The 16,218-nt window shown below is 34.9% G+C and overlaps 1 protein-coding gene across 4 annotated transcripts in view; it reads left to right on the forward strand.

The window, feature by feature from the left end:
* LOC132707383 (adenylate cyclase type 2-like) overlaps window positions 1–16,218 on the forward strand; it is a 359,565-nt gene that overhangs the window by 289,791 nt on the left and 53,556 nt on the right. For all 4 annotated transcript variants that reach the window (XM_060679222.1, XM_060679223.1, XM_060679220.1 and 1 more), the window contains one exon: window positions 8,396–8,627. In XM_060679222.1, the coding sequence (XP_060535205.1) occupies window positions 8,396–8,627 (232 nt within the window). The remainder of the gene's footprint in view (window positions 1–8,395; window positions 8,628–16,218) is intronic.

The following is a 16,218-nucleotide window of genomic DNA, read 5'->3' on the forward strand; positions in this document are numbered from 1 at the left end:
ATAAAATACTTTTAAATTGTGGAATTTGATTTTCTTTATAAATTGATGCTAGATATTTTAGCATTTTATTCAACTCCGAAATCGGTAAAATACTGTTATGAAGCGCATTAACTTTTGCAAAGTTAATAGCGTCTTCTAGGTTATCTAGAAACATAATATTTTGGCAATCTAAGTTTAATTGCATAATGATCCCGTGAAAAATAAGATAGTCTTGTAAAGAATTTATCGTCATTAATACTGCATTTTGGAATGTTTTTAAACCAGTTTGTAGTTTTCGTTGATTTTGATTTAATTTCACAATAGTTTTATTATAGTTATTAATTATGCCCTTTGTTAAAGATACTTGTAGTTCTAATTCTTTGGCTAAATTATTTTGGTTTTTCTCACAATAGTAATTTCCGTCGTCAGCGTTGAGAGTTCCAAATAGTCATTTATTTATTTTACAAACCGCCTTAATTTGGACTCGTTCTTTACGCACATGTGGATGTAAATTTTCAAGTATTTCCACCGTAATTTGTATTGGTTAGCGTTAAATCGTTAAATCTCGTCCGTGCGAATTTGAATTTCAATTAGAGCGAAATTATTTTTTGCATATGAAATAGCAGACGGTATTTCTAGATTTTGTAGTTTTTGGTTTTTTAGAAAAATATAGTCTTCGATTTCACTTACTGGTATTTTCTTTAAAGATGTTTTATGGGGATTTAGAGTTAGAGTCAGGTTTACGTCTGATTGTTTTCTATATTTTAATGGAATTTCGTTGGTAAATCCTATTAACATTTTATTTATTAAATCGATGTTCAGATTCATATTAATTAAATCAGTTAAACCTATTACTCCGTCAAAAAAGTCGTGAAAATCAAATAAGGTAAACTCTATTCGACAATCAATGTTAAATAAATTGGTTAAGGCTTTCGCGGCCCGTTGATAAGCTATTATCTTGATTCGGGTTTAAAGGCCGTCGTCGATTGGAATTACTTCCTAACGTTTCGCTAGCACGAGTGGCGAGCTTCTTCAGAGGTCCTTCCATCTCCGATGTTGGACGTAGACTGACGATTTCTCCTGCGCAGGTTGTATTTATGCCGATTGGTGGTGGGCGGGGCTTGTTCCGCTTCGGTTGGTCTCGGAATATCGATCGGTACTGCTCGGGCGTTCCTAAGGATCGGGTTCCAGATTTGGTTGAGTCTAAGGGTCTCCTCCTTTCGGTTGAAATTGTATGGGTGTTTTTGTATCTCAATGGCTTCCCTGACTAGTCTGTTGTGATAGCCGTTGACCGATGCTAGTAACTTACAGCTCTCAAAGTGTATCCTGTGTTCCCCGCTGCCCAGTGCGTGGTCAGCTACTGCAGACTTCTCTGTATGTCCTAGCCTGCAGCTTGCTTTATGCTCCTTAAGTCTCGTTCCCATTGATCTCTTGGTAGTCCCGATGTAGACCTTTCCGCATGAACACGGAATGCGGTAGACTCCTGCAGCTGAAAGTGAGCACCTCTTGTCCTTCGCTGACCTGATGGTCTGCTGGATCTTCTTTGTAGGCTTAAAGATTGTTTTGATGTCGTGTCTTTTCAATACTCTGCCAATCCTGTTGGTGACACTCGGAATATACGGCAGATATGCGTGGGAGGTGGAGGGTCGTTGTTCGGTATCCCGTGATCTTGATGATCTTGAGTTCATTGATCTCTCGATCTCCCTCTTGCTGTAGCCATGGAGACTGAAAATGACCAACAACTTGCATTCTTGGACGTACTAGTGAGGAAGCGAGGTAAGAAGCTGGGCCACACAGTTTACAGAAAACCAACCCATACGGACAGATACCTGCGTGCTCTATGAACTATGAACTATGAAATGAACTGTTTGTTTGTCTTGAGATTCTTGACATTGCTGTCGGTTTAGGAAGTTGGTTGGGTGATATTCGATTGGGTTGGAAGACATTTCGTGGGGGTCCGAAATCTTCCCGATTAGAAAGTTAGAAATCGTCTTTGAGGTATTTGCCTCGGTTGAATATTTATTGGTTGAGATGGAAATTGTGGTTTTTGGAATTGATTTTGATATTGGTTTGCATTTGAAAAATTGTTAAAATTGTTTGGCATGAAATTTGGTTGGTGGTTGGAAAATTGGTTTTTGAAATTGTTTTGCATTGTTTTGTTGGAAGTTGGGTATTTGGAATTGTTTTGTTGTGTTGCTTAGATTCCCGTAGAGGTTTTCGAAATTTTCAAATTCAAAAACATAAGCAATGGCTTCCTCTAAAGAATCTGATTGTTTTAAATGCATGTTGTTTTTGAGCGTCCCGGTGCATCCAGCTATGAATGTATTGAGTGCGATTTTATTGTAATAATTTACGTGGACATTATGATCTAAATCTTCTTGAATTACTAATCCGCTGTATTACACTACCCTTTAAAAGTTTGAACGGTCTTGTTCTAGTTAATTCCTGAATTAGACAATCAAAGCATTGAATGAGCGCATCTTTTATGCTTAACCAATCTGTCAATTCTGATCGATTGCCTCCCATTAACTCTGCTTTCCCTACTAGTTTGTCTATGATACAATCGAATATATGGCTATTTAGTTCCGAATCTCCTAGACTAACGTAGGAATTTATTAACCTTTCGCACTTAACAATAAATTTGTTTAGCGTGTCGCTATTTCCGTCGTAAGGTTTTATGTTATCTACCTTAGATTTAAAAAGATTCCAATTAAATCTAGGTTCCGCACTACTTGTACTACCTGAGCTTCGTTGTTGGGTCATTGTTTTGACTCTTGTTTGTGTTTTGTTCCCTAACTTTAAAATTGAATTGAATTCCTTTTCGAGATTTTCGATTTCAGAATCGCTCATTTTCGATTTGATTTGATTTTTTTTCTCTTTTCCTTAACCTAACCGCGTGCAATGCGAGCCTTAAACTATCCCTTCCAGTGACCTTATACAGTGGTATCGGAGGGGCAAAGGGAAATGGCACTTACGGTTTCATATTTCTCCGTCTCCTTTCCTGCTCAATTTTCCAATTCGTCACATGCGGGTTGTAACTTTGTAGACCGTCGTCTTGCTTCCCTTGCCGCTGGTGGTGCGTCCTGAAGGATTTGAGAATCCATGTGGCGAGTGTTCAAAAGTTTCGAACTCCTAGAAGATTCTGGTTAATTGTCCACCACTACTGCACTTAGAAAATCCTACCCACGGCGCCACTTAAATGTTCAAAATTCGGGAGAGCGTTTTTAAAAACATTTATTTATGCAGAAAGCAAAACAAAGGTTTATTCGGACTAGCCGATACAAAGGCTGGAATAATGAAGAATAATTTTACAATATGACAATTGAATAAATAAGGCTTTCGATGCGATGCTTTATTTTCGCTTAACTTTGAGTTTCATCTGCAGTTTGGGGCATATAACTCTCTTCACCTTTTTCTACATGGGACGTATCTAAAAACATAGGGTTTATCGACATAAGCTTCAAATTTTTTGATTATAAAATGGTCATTGACGGCCAGTTTTTGCAATCTTGATTTTTCTTTTAGTTTGTTGGTTCAAGCATTAGTAATGTATCTTGCATAAAGAATAAAACTGATAAAGTGTTTGAGTTTTGTACTTTAATTTTGCCCTACTCATTCTGGAGAATTTGCATGATAGACATAATACCTTTAAGATCATCTTAATCCAAATTTCCTGAAATATATCGAATAGTCGTTCCTAATCCACCAAATGAACTACGTTTTACTTTTGGATGCGCTAATAGTTTGTACTTTCTTTGTAAGGAGCTTCAATATTCCTCTGAACTGTCTAAACAATGTGTTTTTTTTGTATCTTAATGCTAAAGATAAATGTTAGTAATGCTACTTTAGATATTTTTAATTATATATATTTTTTAATGGAACTTGAGTTGACATAAAAATGGGAATTATGTTAAAAGTGTACAAGGGATGGCAAACCTAAATTTTTTTCTACGTAGGGAATATTATGAATTTTTTGAAGTTCATGGCAGTTGGCTCTGGGGTCAGGAAGATTGTCATAATCCTGCAAAGGAAATTCTCGTCCTATTTATATCTACGAGATGGGATTTTTAATTATATTATATATTTTTTAGTGGAACTTGAGTTAACATGAAAATGGCATTATAATAAAAATATACAATATATGGTAAACCAAAATGTTTTTGTACGTGGGGAATATTATCAATTTTTTGAAGTTCCTGGCTGTTGACCCTGAGGTCAGGAAGATTGTCGTAATAATGCAAAGGAAATTCTCGTCCTATTTGTATCTACGAGATGGGATTTTTAATTATATTATATATTCTTCAATGCAACTTGAGTTAGCATGAAAATGGGAATTATGATAAAAATGTACAAGAGATGGTAAACGTAAATATTTTTGTACGCAGGGAATATTATCAATTTTTTTAAGTTCTCGGCTGTTGACCCTGGGGTCAGGAAGATTGTCGTAATCCTGCAAAGCAAATTCTCGTCCTATTTATATCTACTAAATAGATGGTTTTTTTTAATTATAAGGGTTTTTTTTTCGATGTATAGAACTTTAAGTTGCAATAAAACAACGGTGGATTATTCGATTGACATGAATTTTATTTATCCGAAAAATAATCTTGTGGCATTACATTTTAAATATGATTTCTGGCATATGACCTCCACGGCTGGCGCGGATGTAGTCCAATCTGGACGTCCAATTTTCGATGACTTTTTCGAACATTTGTGGCCGTATATCGGCAATAACACGGCGAATGTTGTCTTCCAAATGGCCAAGCGTTTGTGGCTTATCCGCATAGACCAGCGACATTACATAGCCCCACAGAAAGAAGTCTAGCGGTGTTAAATCACAACATCTTGGAGGTCAATTCACAGGTCCCAAACGTGAAATTAGGCGGTCACCAAACGTGTCTTTCAATAAATCGATTGTGGCACGAGATGTGTGACATATTGCGATGTCTTGTTGAAACCACATCTCCTGGACATTATGGTTATTCAATTCAGGAATGAAAGAGTTAGTAATCATAGCTCTATACTGATCACCATTGACTGTAACGTTTTGGCCATCATCGTTTTTGAAGAAGTACGCACCAATGATTCCACCAGCCCATAAAGCGCACCAAAGAGTCAGTTTTTCTGGATGTAACGGTGTTTCGACATACACTTGAGGATTAGCTTCGCTCCAAATGCGGCAGTTTTGTTTGTTAACGTAGCCATTCAACCAGAAGTGCGCTTCACCGCTAAACAAAATTCGCTTATGAAAATCGGGAACAACGCCAATTTCGTTTTACGCAAACTGAGAATAAATCACTTGACAGCTGTTAAATCGGTCGCGATCTTAAACAGTAATGCCAACTTAAAGTTCTATACATCGAAAAAAAAATCCTTTATTATATATTTTTTAATGGAACTTAAGTTAACATGAAAATGATAAAAATGTACAACGGATGGTAAACCAATTTTTTTTTGTACGTAGGGAATATTATTAATTATTTGAACTTCCTGGCTGGTGGTCCTGGGGTCAGGAAACTTGTCGTAATCATACTATACTATACCATTAGGACGGAATGTGAAGTGGTATGCGGTTTCTTAATTCCGACCAGAAAAGCAACATTAAGCAAAACTAACCCTTTATTATGAATGACATTGCCAAATTTCAACTAAGCCGTATCTAATCAATTTAGGAAGTACGTTTACATATTTTTTCGTCACATGCGGGTTGTAACTTTGTAGACCGTCGTCTTGCTTCCCTTGCCGCTGGTGGTGCGTCCTGAAGGATTTGAGAATCCATGTGGCGAGTGTTCAAAAGTTTCGAACTCCTAGAAGATTCTGGTTAATTGTCCACCACTACTGCACTTAGAAAATCCTACCCACGGCGCCACTTAAATGTTCAAAATTCGGGAGAGCGTTTTTAAAAACATTTATTTATGCAGAAAGCAAAACAAAGGTTTATTCGGACTAGCCGATACAAAGGCTGGAATAATGAAGAATAATTTTACAATATGACAATTGAATAAATAAGGCTTTCGATGCGATGCTTTATTTTCGCTTAACTTTGAGTTTCATCTGCAGTTTGGGGCATATAACTCTCTTCACCTTTTTCTACATGGGACGTATCTAAAAACATAGGGTTTATCGACATAAGCTTCAAATTTTTTGATTATAAAATGGTCATTGACGGCCAGTTTTTGCAATCTTGATTTTTCTTTTAGTTTGTTGGTTCAAGCATTAGTAATGTATCTTGCATAAAGAATAAAACTGATAAAGTGTTTGAGTTTTGTACTTTAATTTTGCCCTACTCATTCTGGAGAATTTGCATGATAGACATAATACCTTTAAGATTATCTTAATCCAAATTTCCTGAAATATATCGAATAGTCGTTCCTAATCCACCAAATGAACTACGTTTTACTTTTGGATGCGCTAATAGTTTGTACTTTCTTTGTAAGGAGCTTCAATATTCCTCTGAACTGTCTAAACAATGTGTTTTTTTTGTATCTTAATGCTAAAGATAAATGTTAGTAATGCTACTTTAGATATTTTTAATTATATATATTTTTTAATGGAACTTGAGTTGACATAAAAATGGGAATTATGTTAAAAGTGTACAAGGGATGGCAAACCTAAATTTTTTTCTACGTAGGGAATATTATGAATTTTTTGAAGTTCATGGCAGTTGGCTCTGGGGTCAGGAAGATTGTCATAATCCTGCAAAGGAAATTCTCGTCCTATTTATATCTACGAGATGGGATTTTTAATTATATTATATATTTTTTAGTGGAACTTGAGTTAACATGAAAATGGCATTATAATAAAAATATACAATATATGGTAAACCAAAATGTTTTTGTACGTGGGGAATATTATCAATTTTTTGAAGTTCCTGGCTGTTGACCCTGAGGTCAGGAAGATTGTCGTAATAATGCAAAGGAAATTCTCGTCCTATTTGTATCTACGAGATGGGATTTTTAATTATATTATATATTCTTCAATGCAACTTGAGTTAGCATGAAAATGGGAATTATGATAAAAATGTACAAGAGATGGTAAACGTAAATATTTTTGTACGCAGGGAATATTATCAATTTTTTTAAGTTCTCGGCTGTTGACCCTGGGGTCAGGAAGATTGTCGTAATCCTGCAAAGCAAATTCTCGTCCTATTTATATCTACTAAATAGATGGTTTTTTTTAATTATAAGGGTTTTTTTTTCGATGTATAGAACTTTAAGTTGCAATAAAACAACGGTGGATTATTCGATTGACATGAATTTTATTTATCCGAAAAATAATCTTGTGGCATTACATTTTAAATATGATTTCTGGCATATGACCTCCACGGCTGGCGCGGATGTAGTCCAATCTGGACGTCCAATTTTCGATGACTTTTTCGAACATTTGTGGCCGTATATCGGCAATAACACGGCGAATGTTGTCTTCCAAATGGCCAAGCGTTTGTGGCTTATCCGCATAGACCAGCGACATTACATAGCCCCACAGAAAGAAGTCTAGCGGTGTTAAATCACAACATCTTGGAGGTCAATTCACAGGTCCCAAACGTGAAATTAGGCGGTCACCAAACGTGTCTTTCAATAAATCGATTGTGGCACGAGATGTGTGACATATTGCGATGTCTTGTTGAAACCACATCTCCTGGACATTATGGTTATTCAATTCAGGAATGAAAGAGTTAGTAATCATAGCTCTATACTGATCACCATTGACTGTAACGTTTTGGCCATCATCGTTTTTGAAGAAGTACGCACCAATGATTCCACCAGCCCATAAAGCGCACCAAAGAGTCAGTTTTTCTGGATGTAACGGTGTTTCGACATACACTTGAGGATTAGCTTCGCTCCAAATGCGGCAGTTTTGTTTGTTAACGTAGCCATTCAACCAGAAGTGCGCTTCACCGCTAAACAAAATTCGCTTATGAAAATCGGGAACAACGCCAATTTCGTTTTACGCAAACTGAGAATAAATCACTTGACAGCTGTTAAATCGGTCGCGATCTTAAACAGTAATGCCAACTTAAAGTTCTATACATCGAAAAAAAATCCTTTATTATATATTTTTTAATGGAACTTAAGTTAACATGAAAATGATAAAAATGTACAACGGATGGTAAACCAATTTTTTTTTGTACGTAGGGAATATTATTAATTATTTGAACTTCCTGGCTGGTGGTCCTGGGGTCAGGAAACTTGTCGTAATCATACTATACTATACCATTAGGACGGAATGTGAAGTGGTATGCGGTTTCTTAATTCCGACCAGAAAAGCAACATTAAGCAAAACTAACCCTTTATTATGAATGACATTGCCAAATTTCAACTAAGCCGTATCTAATCAATTTAGGAAGTACGTTTACATATTTTTTGAAACATCCGACCAATTTAAAAAAATCGTGTTTAACTGTCGTTTTCCTTTTCAGAACAATATTGCTGTACGGCACCATCGCTCCGACATTCGTGGTACTGCTGATTTTCGTGTATTTGTGCTGGTTGGATGGATGCTGCGGCCCGCGTCCGCCTTCGGACGTCCCCCAGGACGAGCCGGGGGTCTGTTCGCCCCCAGGTCAAATCGTAGCGGAGAGCAGGTGCCTCAGATTGTCGATTTTCCTCGTGTCCGTAACCTTGATCTCTGCCTGTGCCGTAATTACATTGGTAAGCGCTCGTAATGCGACACCAACAATCGTCTACAGGGCGAATTATTGCTGCACTACGTGTATAAAAGCACCCACGAGTCTGGAAATCATATGGCGCCAAATTAAAATTTATTCTCACTACGTTTGGCTGGTTTGGTAAAAAACTGATACGACTCTTAAAGCACTTTTTTTCAAAGTTTTGAGCAGTGTATTATAGGCCACCATGTCACTGTCAAATAAAAAAAATCAATCAATATGCCAAACAGTGTAAAATCGAAGTACAGACCAGACAACCAGCGTTTCCATCCTCGATTTTTCAACAGGTGCAGGGGATTTCAGTGTAAATGTATGGGGATGAATTCCATCCAAAGGAATGGGAGTGGTATGATCGATTGAGGGAAGAATTGTTGGTCACACTTATACCGAGATATTGCAGAACGTTATGGTGCCCAAGGTGGAACAGCTTTAGCCGGAAAATGATTACATTTTCCAATAAGACAACAATCATTACACAATGGCTTCAAAATGACAACATTGAAACCTTGCCATGGGCACAACAGCTACGAGCCATGGCAAGGTATGGGAAGAATTGTCACTTGACAACTTCTTTCATGACCACGAGCCGAAAACTTCAAGCTGTGATTGTTGCGGAGGGAGATTGCACAAAATATTAAATTGCTTCTAAGTGTTTCTTCTTGTCCTGTATGATGTATGATGTATGACCAAGCATCTTCTAAATTTCTAATTATTTGTTTATTTAAAAGTCAAAAAATTATCTTTTTATTTTTAAAATAAATAAAAGTTGAGTTTGTTTAGTTTAGACATTTTTTAATTATAAAACTTATGGGAATAACCAACGACAAACAATAAAATTGAACAAAATACTGAACTCTAGTACCTATATAACATAAGCATAATATACATTTTTTGCAAGATATCTTCACAAATGTGCAAAACAGGATGTCTCTTATTGCTTACAATAATTTAGTGTTCAAACAAGTAGTGAAATCTTTTCTTGTAGTTATGGAGTGCATTGCTTACGCACTGGCAATGCAATAGAAATACCCGCTCTTACGCTTTTGGCTAAAATAGTCGACGAAACGGCTAAACTGAACCATTCGATATGTACAAGGAAAAAATAGTCAACGTTGGGAATTAATTTTTATTACTCATATTGTTTGCATAAACCTGCCTTTAGATCTCACATTGGATCTCAAAACAAACATTGTTCTGTCAAAATGTGATATGACAGCCTCATGACGTACATGCTGCTCAAAATCAAAAGTGGAATTTTCGTATCAATTTTTTTTATGAAATTAGCTTAGGTGTCTCATTATAAATTCCTAAATGGATATCTTAGGGACGCGTTTAGACTCTATAATTTCAAATTTGAAATGCATGGGGTGTCTCTGAAAATGATTCCATTAAAAATGACGGGCGTTAGCTTAGTTTCCTACCTATGGTAAGATTACAACATTAAAACCGACTTGTTAAGGTATTAATTTATAATTTGGTATCCGAACATGTCGCTATGGCCGTTACAAAGCTCTTCACAATGCACATCTGATAGGAGGTAAGTTTTTCTCATCGTTAGTGAGTTCATATTTGGGTTTCGCCAGTCAAAAAATATGATGACAGGGATTTTCAAGTAATAGGTTTTAAAAATGTAATATATATATATATATATATATATATATATATATATATATATATATATATATATATATATATATATATATATATATATATATATATATATATATATATATATATATATGGATTATTTCCAGCGAATTTGCAGTAAACAAAATATTCCAATATAAGAAATTAAATGTACAGTGGAATTTAATAACATAAAAATTAGGTGCTAATTTCAAAATAAATTTTTATTTTATCTTTATACACACCACACCTCGTTAATCGTTTTCTTTCGAGTCCCTCTGCCACACGTCTCTAATTTTCCAATCAATAGGACGGATCAAACTCAATATAACTTTAGGAAGGTCAACTATCCTCATATGTATGAGCTCATGCAGCATGCAGACAGGAAAAGTGTTATGAAATGCTCGGATGTCAACATGCTCTAACATAATTTAACGACATTTTTAAAAAACCATTATTATTATTATTTGGGCAGATACACGGCATTGTGCAAGTCAATTAAGTTCCATTGCCTATTCCAACTGGTCTTCGTGCTGAGCTAAGCATACATAATACTGCTACCAATTTCTGGTCATTTATTCAGAGTAGAGAGGTATGCCATGACCCTAGTATGGTTGCTGCAGCTTTTTCAAAGTACTTTGGCACCTTTTACAAGATATCTCAGCCAGATCTATATTCATCTTCATCCGTGTCCTTTAAATCCGATCTAATCAAACTACATAACCTTCACATCCAGGATGTTAGCAAGCAAAGCACCCAAAAACAAAATGACTGCCGGTCCTGACGGGATACCAAGTTTGATAGTGAGAAACTGTTCCTAAACGCAGTGCTCTTTTGCGTCACATTTTTAACCCGGTATTTGAAACAGGTGTTTATCTAGAACCTTGGAAAATTTCCAAAGTTTATCCTATTCTCAAAAAAGGTCAACCTTCCGCAGTTGGAAATTACAGACCTATTTCGATCTTTCAATTTTTCAAAAATATTGGAGATTATATTATATAAATTTATCATGTATACCAACATGGTTTTTATGCGAAAAGATCATGTATCCACCAACTTATGTTCCCTGTGTCTGTGACTCCCTGAACAAGCAAGGCCAAATTGACGTTATATACACTGACTTCCGTAAAGCATTTCACCATATCACTTACTGATTGTGTTGAGGTCCTATCTAGTGCACCGTCGACAGTTCGTTGAGATTGAGGGCTCAACTTCTTTTGTTCCAACTTCTGGTGTGCCTCAGAGTTCTAAGCTTGGACCACTTCTGTTCAATATATTCTGCGAAAAGCTTACCTATGCAGATGACCTAAAACTATATCACCAGCAATTTTAATGTGGTTTATTACCACCGCACAAAAACTGTAGAGCCTTTAATTATAGCATGGGTGGTACTATCTTGACTAGATTTGCAATCTGTATCATTTCTCTACAAGGTAGTTCATTACGGAACCGATTGTCCGCCTCTTCTCAATCCGCTTCATCAATCAGCTTTCTTACCACAGTTACGCAGGTCCATTGATTGATCTATTTTCAAAACCCTATTTACAATATGTTTGTTACCTTCAACAAATTATCATCACACTGTGATTTATATTATGATGATCTCTACAAGATACTTAGGCAACTTTGAGTTGCGTCGAGTCTTTCGTGCTGAAAAGCCTTTTTTTTATTTCATTTTTTGGTTTTAAAATCAGTGGATTCAAGATTAGTTTCACTTCCTCTGCAGTTAATGTATCATATGATGTATATTCAATATTTCCTGTAATTGGACCGTATTAACTGTTGGACATATTATTTTTTTCATTTTATTTCATTTAATTCATATTGATAAAATAAAGTGTTTTATTGTTTTTAATAATGGAAAAAGTTACTCAAATTAATTATTCAGCAATGGTGTAGATAGAAAGACAAAAAAATGAGAGCGCTTGCTTAGCTTAAATTCGGCGTGTATCTCTAATGGAGCGATTATCTAATAATATAGTGCTGAACAAGGATAAAACTGATCAGACCAAATAAATTTTGCTATTGATTGCTATGTAATTTGAAAGCTAAAGGCTGTCGGCCTTATTTTGCTAAAATTATTTCGGCTGTTGTGATGCGTCTTGTGCCTCTAAGATTATCTGTGGTTGTAGGCACGTTGATAGTACCAAACGAATTATACCTTGAACTTTCTTCTTTCTAGTGTACTAAAGAGCGAACTGAATATAGGATTCTCCGAGTGACATTCGAAAGATCTAATGAAATTAGTCTCAGTTCATTGAGCCTAAAACTTTATCCTCATTGATGGAGGTACTACCTCCAGAATACAGGGTTCTTTAGAGAAATAAACGTAAACAATGGAATATACTTTATTTTTAATTGTCCAATATTATTCAATTTTTATTTACTATCCTTATTTGAAGAAAGCGTGCAGATATGCAGAGAATACTACAAGGTGTTTTCTAAATGAATATCCATAATTAAAGAAGGCAGTTTTGGGTCTATTTTAAAAAGAAAACTTCATATGAACAAATGTCCTAAACGTCTGAACTTTCGAGATACAGGGTGGTAAATTTTTGAAAAGTAAAATATATTTTTTTATTATCTGTAATACCATTTTAATTAAATTTTGTACACATACATCAAGAGGCACATTTTTTACGGTTTAAGCTTAAAAAAATTAAAACCTCGTCCCTGCATGGTCATAACAAAATCGTTCATTTGGAGAGAAATTAGTTTATATTTTTAAGTGAAAATCAGTGGCGTGTCACTGACTGTCTATGAACAAATAATATTTTGGTTAATTATCTAATATCTAGTTTTTAGTTACCGACTACAGTCTTTAAGAAAAAAAATATATTAAAAGACTGTTATTTTTACATCTACAGTTTTAATGAAATAACTTAACATTCTAACAACAAGATAAATAATAAACGATTCCTATTTAATTTAATTAACTAAATTGTCTGTTAATAAATTAATATCAACCTTTTTGATAAGTTGATGAAAGTGTCCTTGAAGGATAGATTCTCTTTTCCTCGTATTGCCGCACTCCTTGAAGTATTCCTCCAGTGTTTCTTATTAAATCGCAGAAAGTGTTAACTGGGGTGCGATAAACTAAAACTAATTAAATATGGTTATTAAAAGTGTTATTTAAATATTTTCTTACTGCAACACTAAAGTGAGCAGGCGCGCTGTCTTGCATGAACCACATTCCGTTCTTAATTAAATATGCTAGTTTTTCTAGCAATATTGGCAAATCCTCTTCTAAAAACCAGCCATAGTTATGGTCATTTAGCACTTCTGGCAGGAAAAAGGGTCCAATTAAGTAATTTCCAATAATTCCAGCCCAAACATTTACCGAAAACTGTTCTTGATGTATAAATTCCAAAACCGCATGGAGGGTTATTGTGGAAATTTCTGACTGCATTATATCTTTGTCAAACAAGGGATAATGCGCATTTTTGTCCAAAAACCATTGACAAAAATTAACACACAATGGTAAATCTGTGTAAAGTAACGCCTGGACCAGTTGAATATGACATGGCTACAAAATCGTGCCAAACCAAAACGTGCGAGATATTCAGATTATCTCCAAGTTTTCTATTAATAAGTTCAGGATTTTCATCAATATAATTTATTGCTGCTTTTTCAATTTCTGAAGTTATTACAGTCTGATGGGCTATTATTAAATGACTATTTGCCCTCAAATTACCTGTTTATGTACATTTAAAAATGTTTGCTTATCTGGTATGACTATCTGGGATGAAAGCGCTCTTGATATAATCGCCTAGCTTTCGACGCATACCATAGATAAAATCATATAAAAACATACAGTGACACAGCTTAAATGATGCAGTTGCTATATCAAAAACTAACTGGTCTGAATGTCTCTATATTTATTTCGCAAAAAACAACTTATTGAAATTAAGTCATTAAAGAGCCTTCTAAAAAAGTCTGAATTACTTTTGTCTTAAATATGCTTTACTTAGTTAACAATTAAGAATTAATTAAATTATATGCAATATAAATATAAAAAATTATCAGTTTGAAATTTAACCGCTTTTATTTATTACTGCAATTGTTTTTTTCAGTTTGAAATTTTCAAACACGTTTTCATTCAGTTAAAACGATTTTGTTTAAATGGGTCATCGGACTACAATTTCTGAAAGAAATGGGTACAGCCAAAGAGGCATAGCCAAAATGATAAATAAATGTCCGTCAACCGTTCAGATTATCATTGAACGTTACTGTAACGAAAATAGGGTCGACAATAAGTCAAGGTTGGCTCTTATTAAGATCTTCATCGATAAAGAATTGAACTTCTGGAATTCAGTAATATTTGCCGATGAGATCAAAATATGGAAAAATGGATAGATGGAGAAAGCCTAAGGAAGAATTAAAATTGAAAAATTTAAAAGCCATTTTAAAGTACGGTGGAGGTGGAGTGATGTTATAGGGCTGTATGTCATCTGCAGGAGTAGGTAATATGCATTTGAGTATTTGGATATCTTAAGACAGCATTTGGTTGCTAGTGCCCAAAAATTAAGTATGGGTAACCATTATCGGTTTTATCATGACAATGATCCAAAGCGCACGTCATTTCGCAGTTGGGTGCTTTATAACTGTCCAAATGTTACGAAGACACCAGCCCAGTCACCAGACATAAATGTAGTTGAAAAATTGTGGTTGAAATTAAAAAACAAAGTAAATAGTGCCCCAATATCTAACACGAATGAATTAAAAGTAAAAATTACTAAAGTATGGAACACAATTTCCCCAAAAAATAATTAACACTTTTTTAGAAGGCTTAATTTCAATAAGTTGTTTTTTTTTTGCCAGATAAGTAAAGAAAGATTCAGACCAGTTAGTTTTTGTTATAGCGACTGTATTAATTAAGCTGCAAGTCAGTGCATGTCAAACAACTGTCAAACAACCGCCTTGACAACAGAATTAATAATTCTTACAGACGCAGCCTACTACAATGATAAGAAATAATTATAAAGATTTCTCAAATTCACCTTAGAGTTTAGGTATTTTACTAAAACAGATACTTGTAAGAAATAATTATAATAACAATTCTCAGCATTCTGTCATTAACGATCTTGTTATAACTATGCAGAAGAAGTTTTTATTCTTTTAAGCAAAAACTGTACATCGGATTGAAGAAAATCAAAAAATTGTGGATTGCAAAAATAATTTTTATTTTAAGAGAAATTAGTGGCGTGCCATCAATATCTGCCAAAATAGACAGGTGGAATTCCGTACGCCCATCGCTGGTGTATTTTAAAAAATGTCATTATAATATCTAAAATGGTATTAAAGATATTAACAAAATATATTTTATTTTTGAAAAATTTACCACACTGTATCTCAAAATTTAAGGCGCTTTCATTTTAAAATGGACCAAAAATCACTCCCTCAATTATTGACATTCAGTTAGAGAACGTCCCGTATATTGATTGGAACCGATACTGAAGAATTTCAAAAAATGGAACTCTAACCTGGAGATACAAAAAAAATGCACTACGCGTGCGCTATGAAAAATGTGATGAATGGTCCATTCTATTGAAGGCTATATAAATATATAATATACCACAGTTAATTCTGGACTGCAAAAAAAATGGGCTCGAAATATTATGCGACGGAACAGAATAAAATGAAATACGGATAAATATATAAATAAAATAATACGGAAAAGCAGTCAAAGAATTTGCAGGTGCTGATTAGAGAAAGCATCGCAATCGAGTTTTCAATACACACTCTAAAACGCCGTCATAAACGGAAACTGCTCGGTCTAGACCTTACAACATAATTGAATGCAGTAAACAAAGGGCGTGCGGAACACAAAGGCCTTTAAACCCGTACATATAACATATGAGCCGAAAAGGAAGGTGTCGGCGGCTTACTGTGGGGTTATCCTTTGAAGCAATCCGCTGGAATTTCTTGTACCGTTCCAATGCCGTAGT

The sequence above is a fragment of the Cylas formicarius genome, unplaced genomic scaffold, assembly GCF_029955315.1.
Source record: "Cylas formicarius isolate icCylForm1 unplaced genomic scaffold, icCylForm1.1 PGA_scaffold_9__14_contigs__length_23061073, whole genome shotgun sequence".
NCBI lineage: Eukaryota > Metazoa > Arthropoda > Insecta > Coleoptera > Brentidae > Cylas > Cylas formicarius.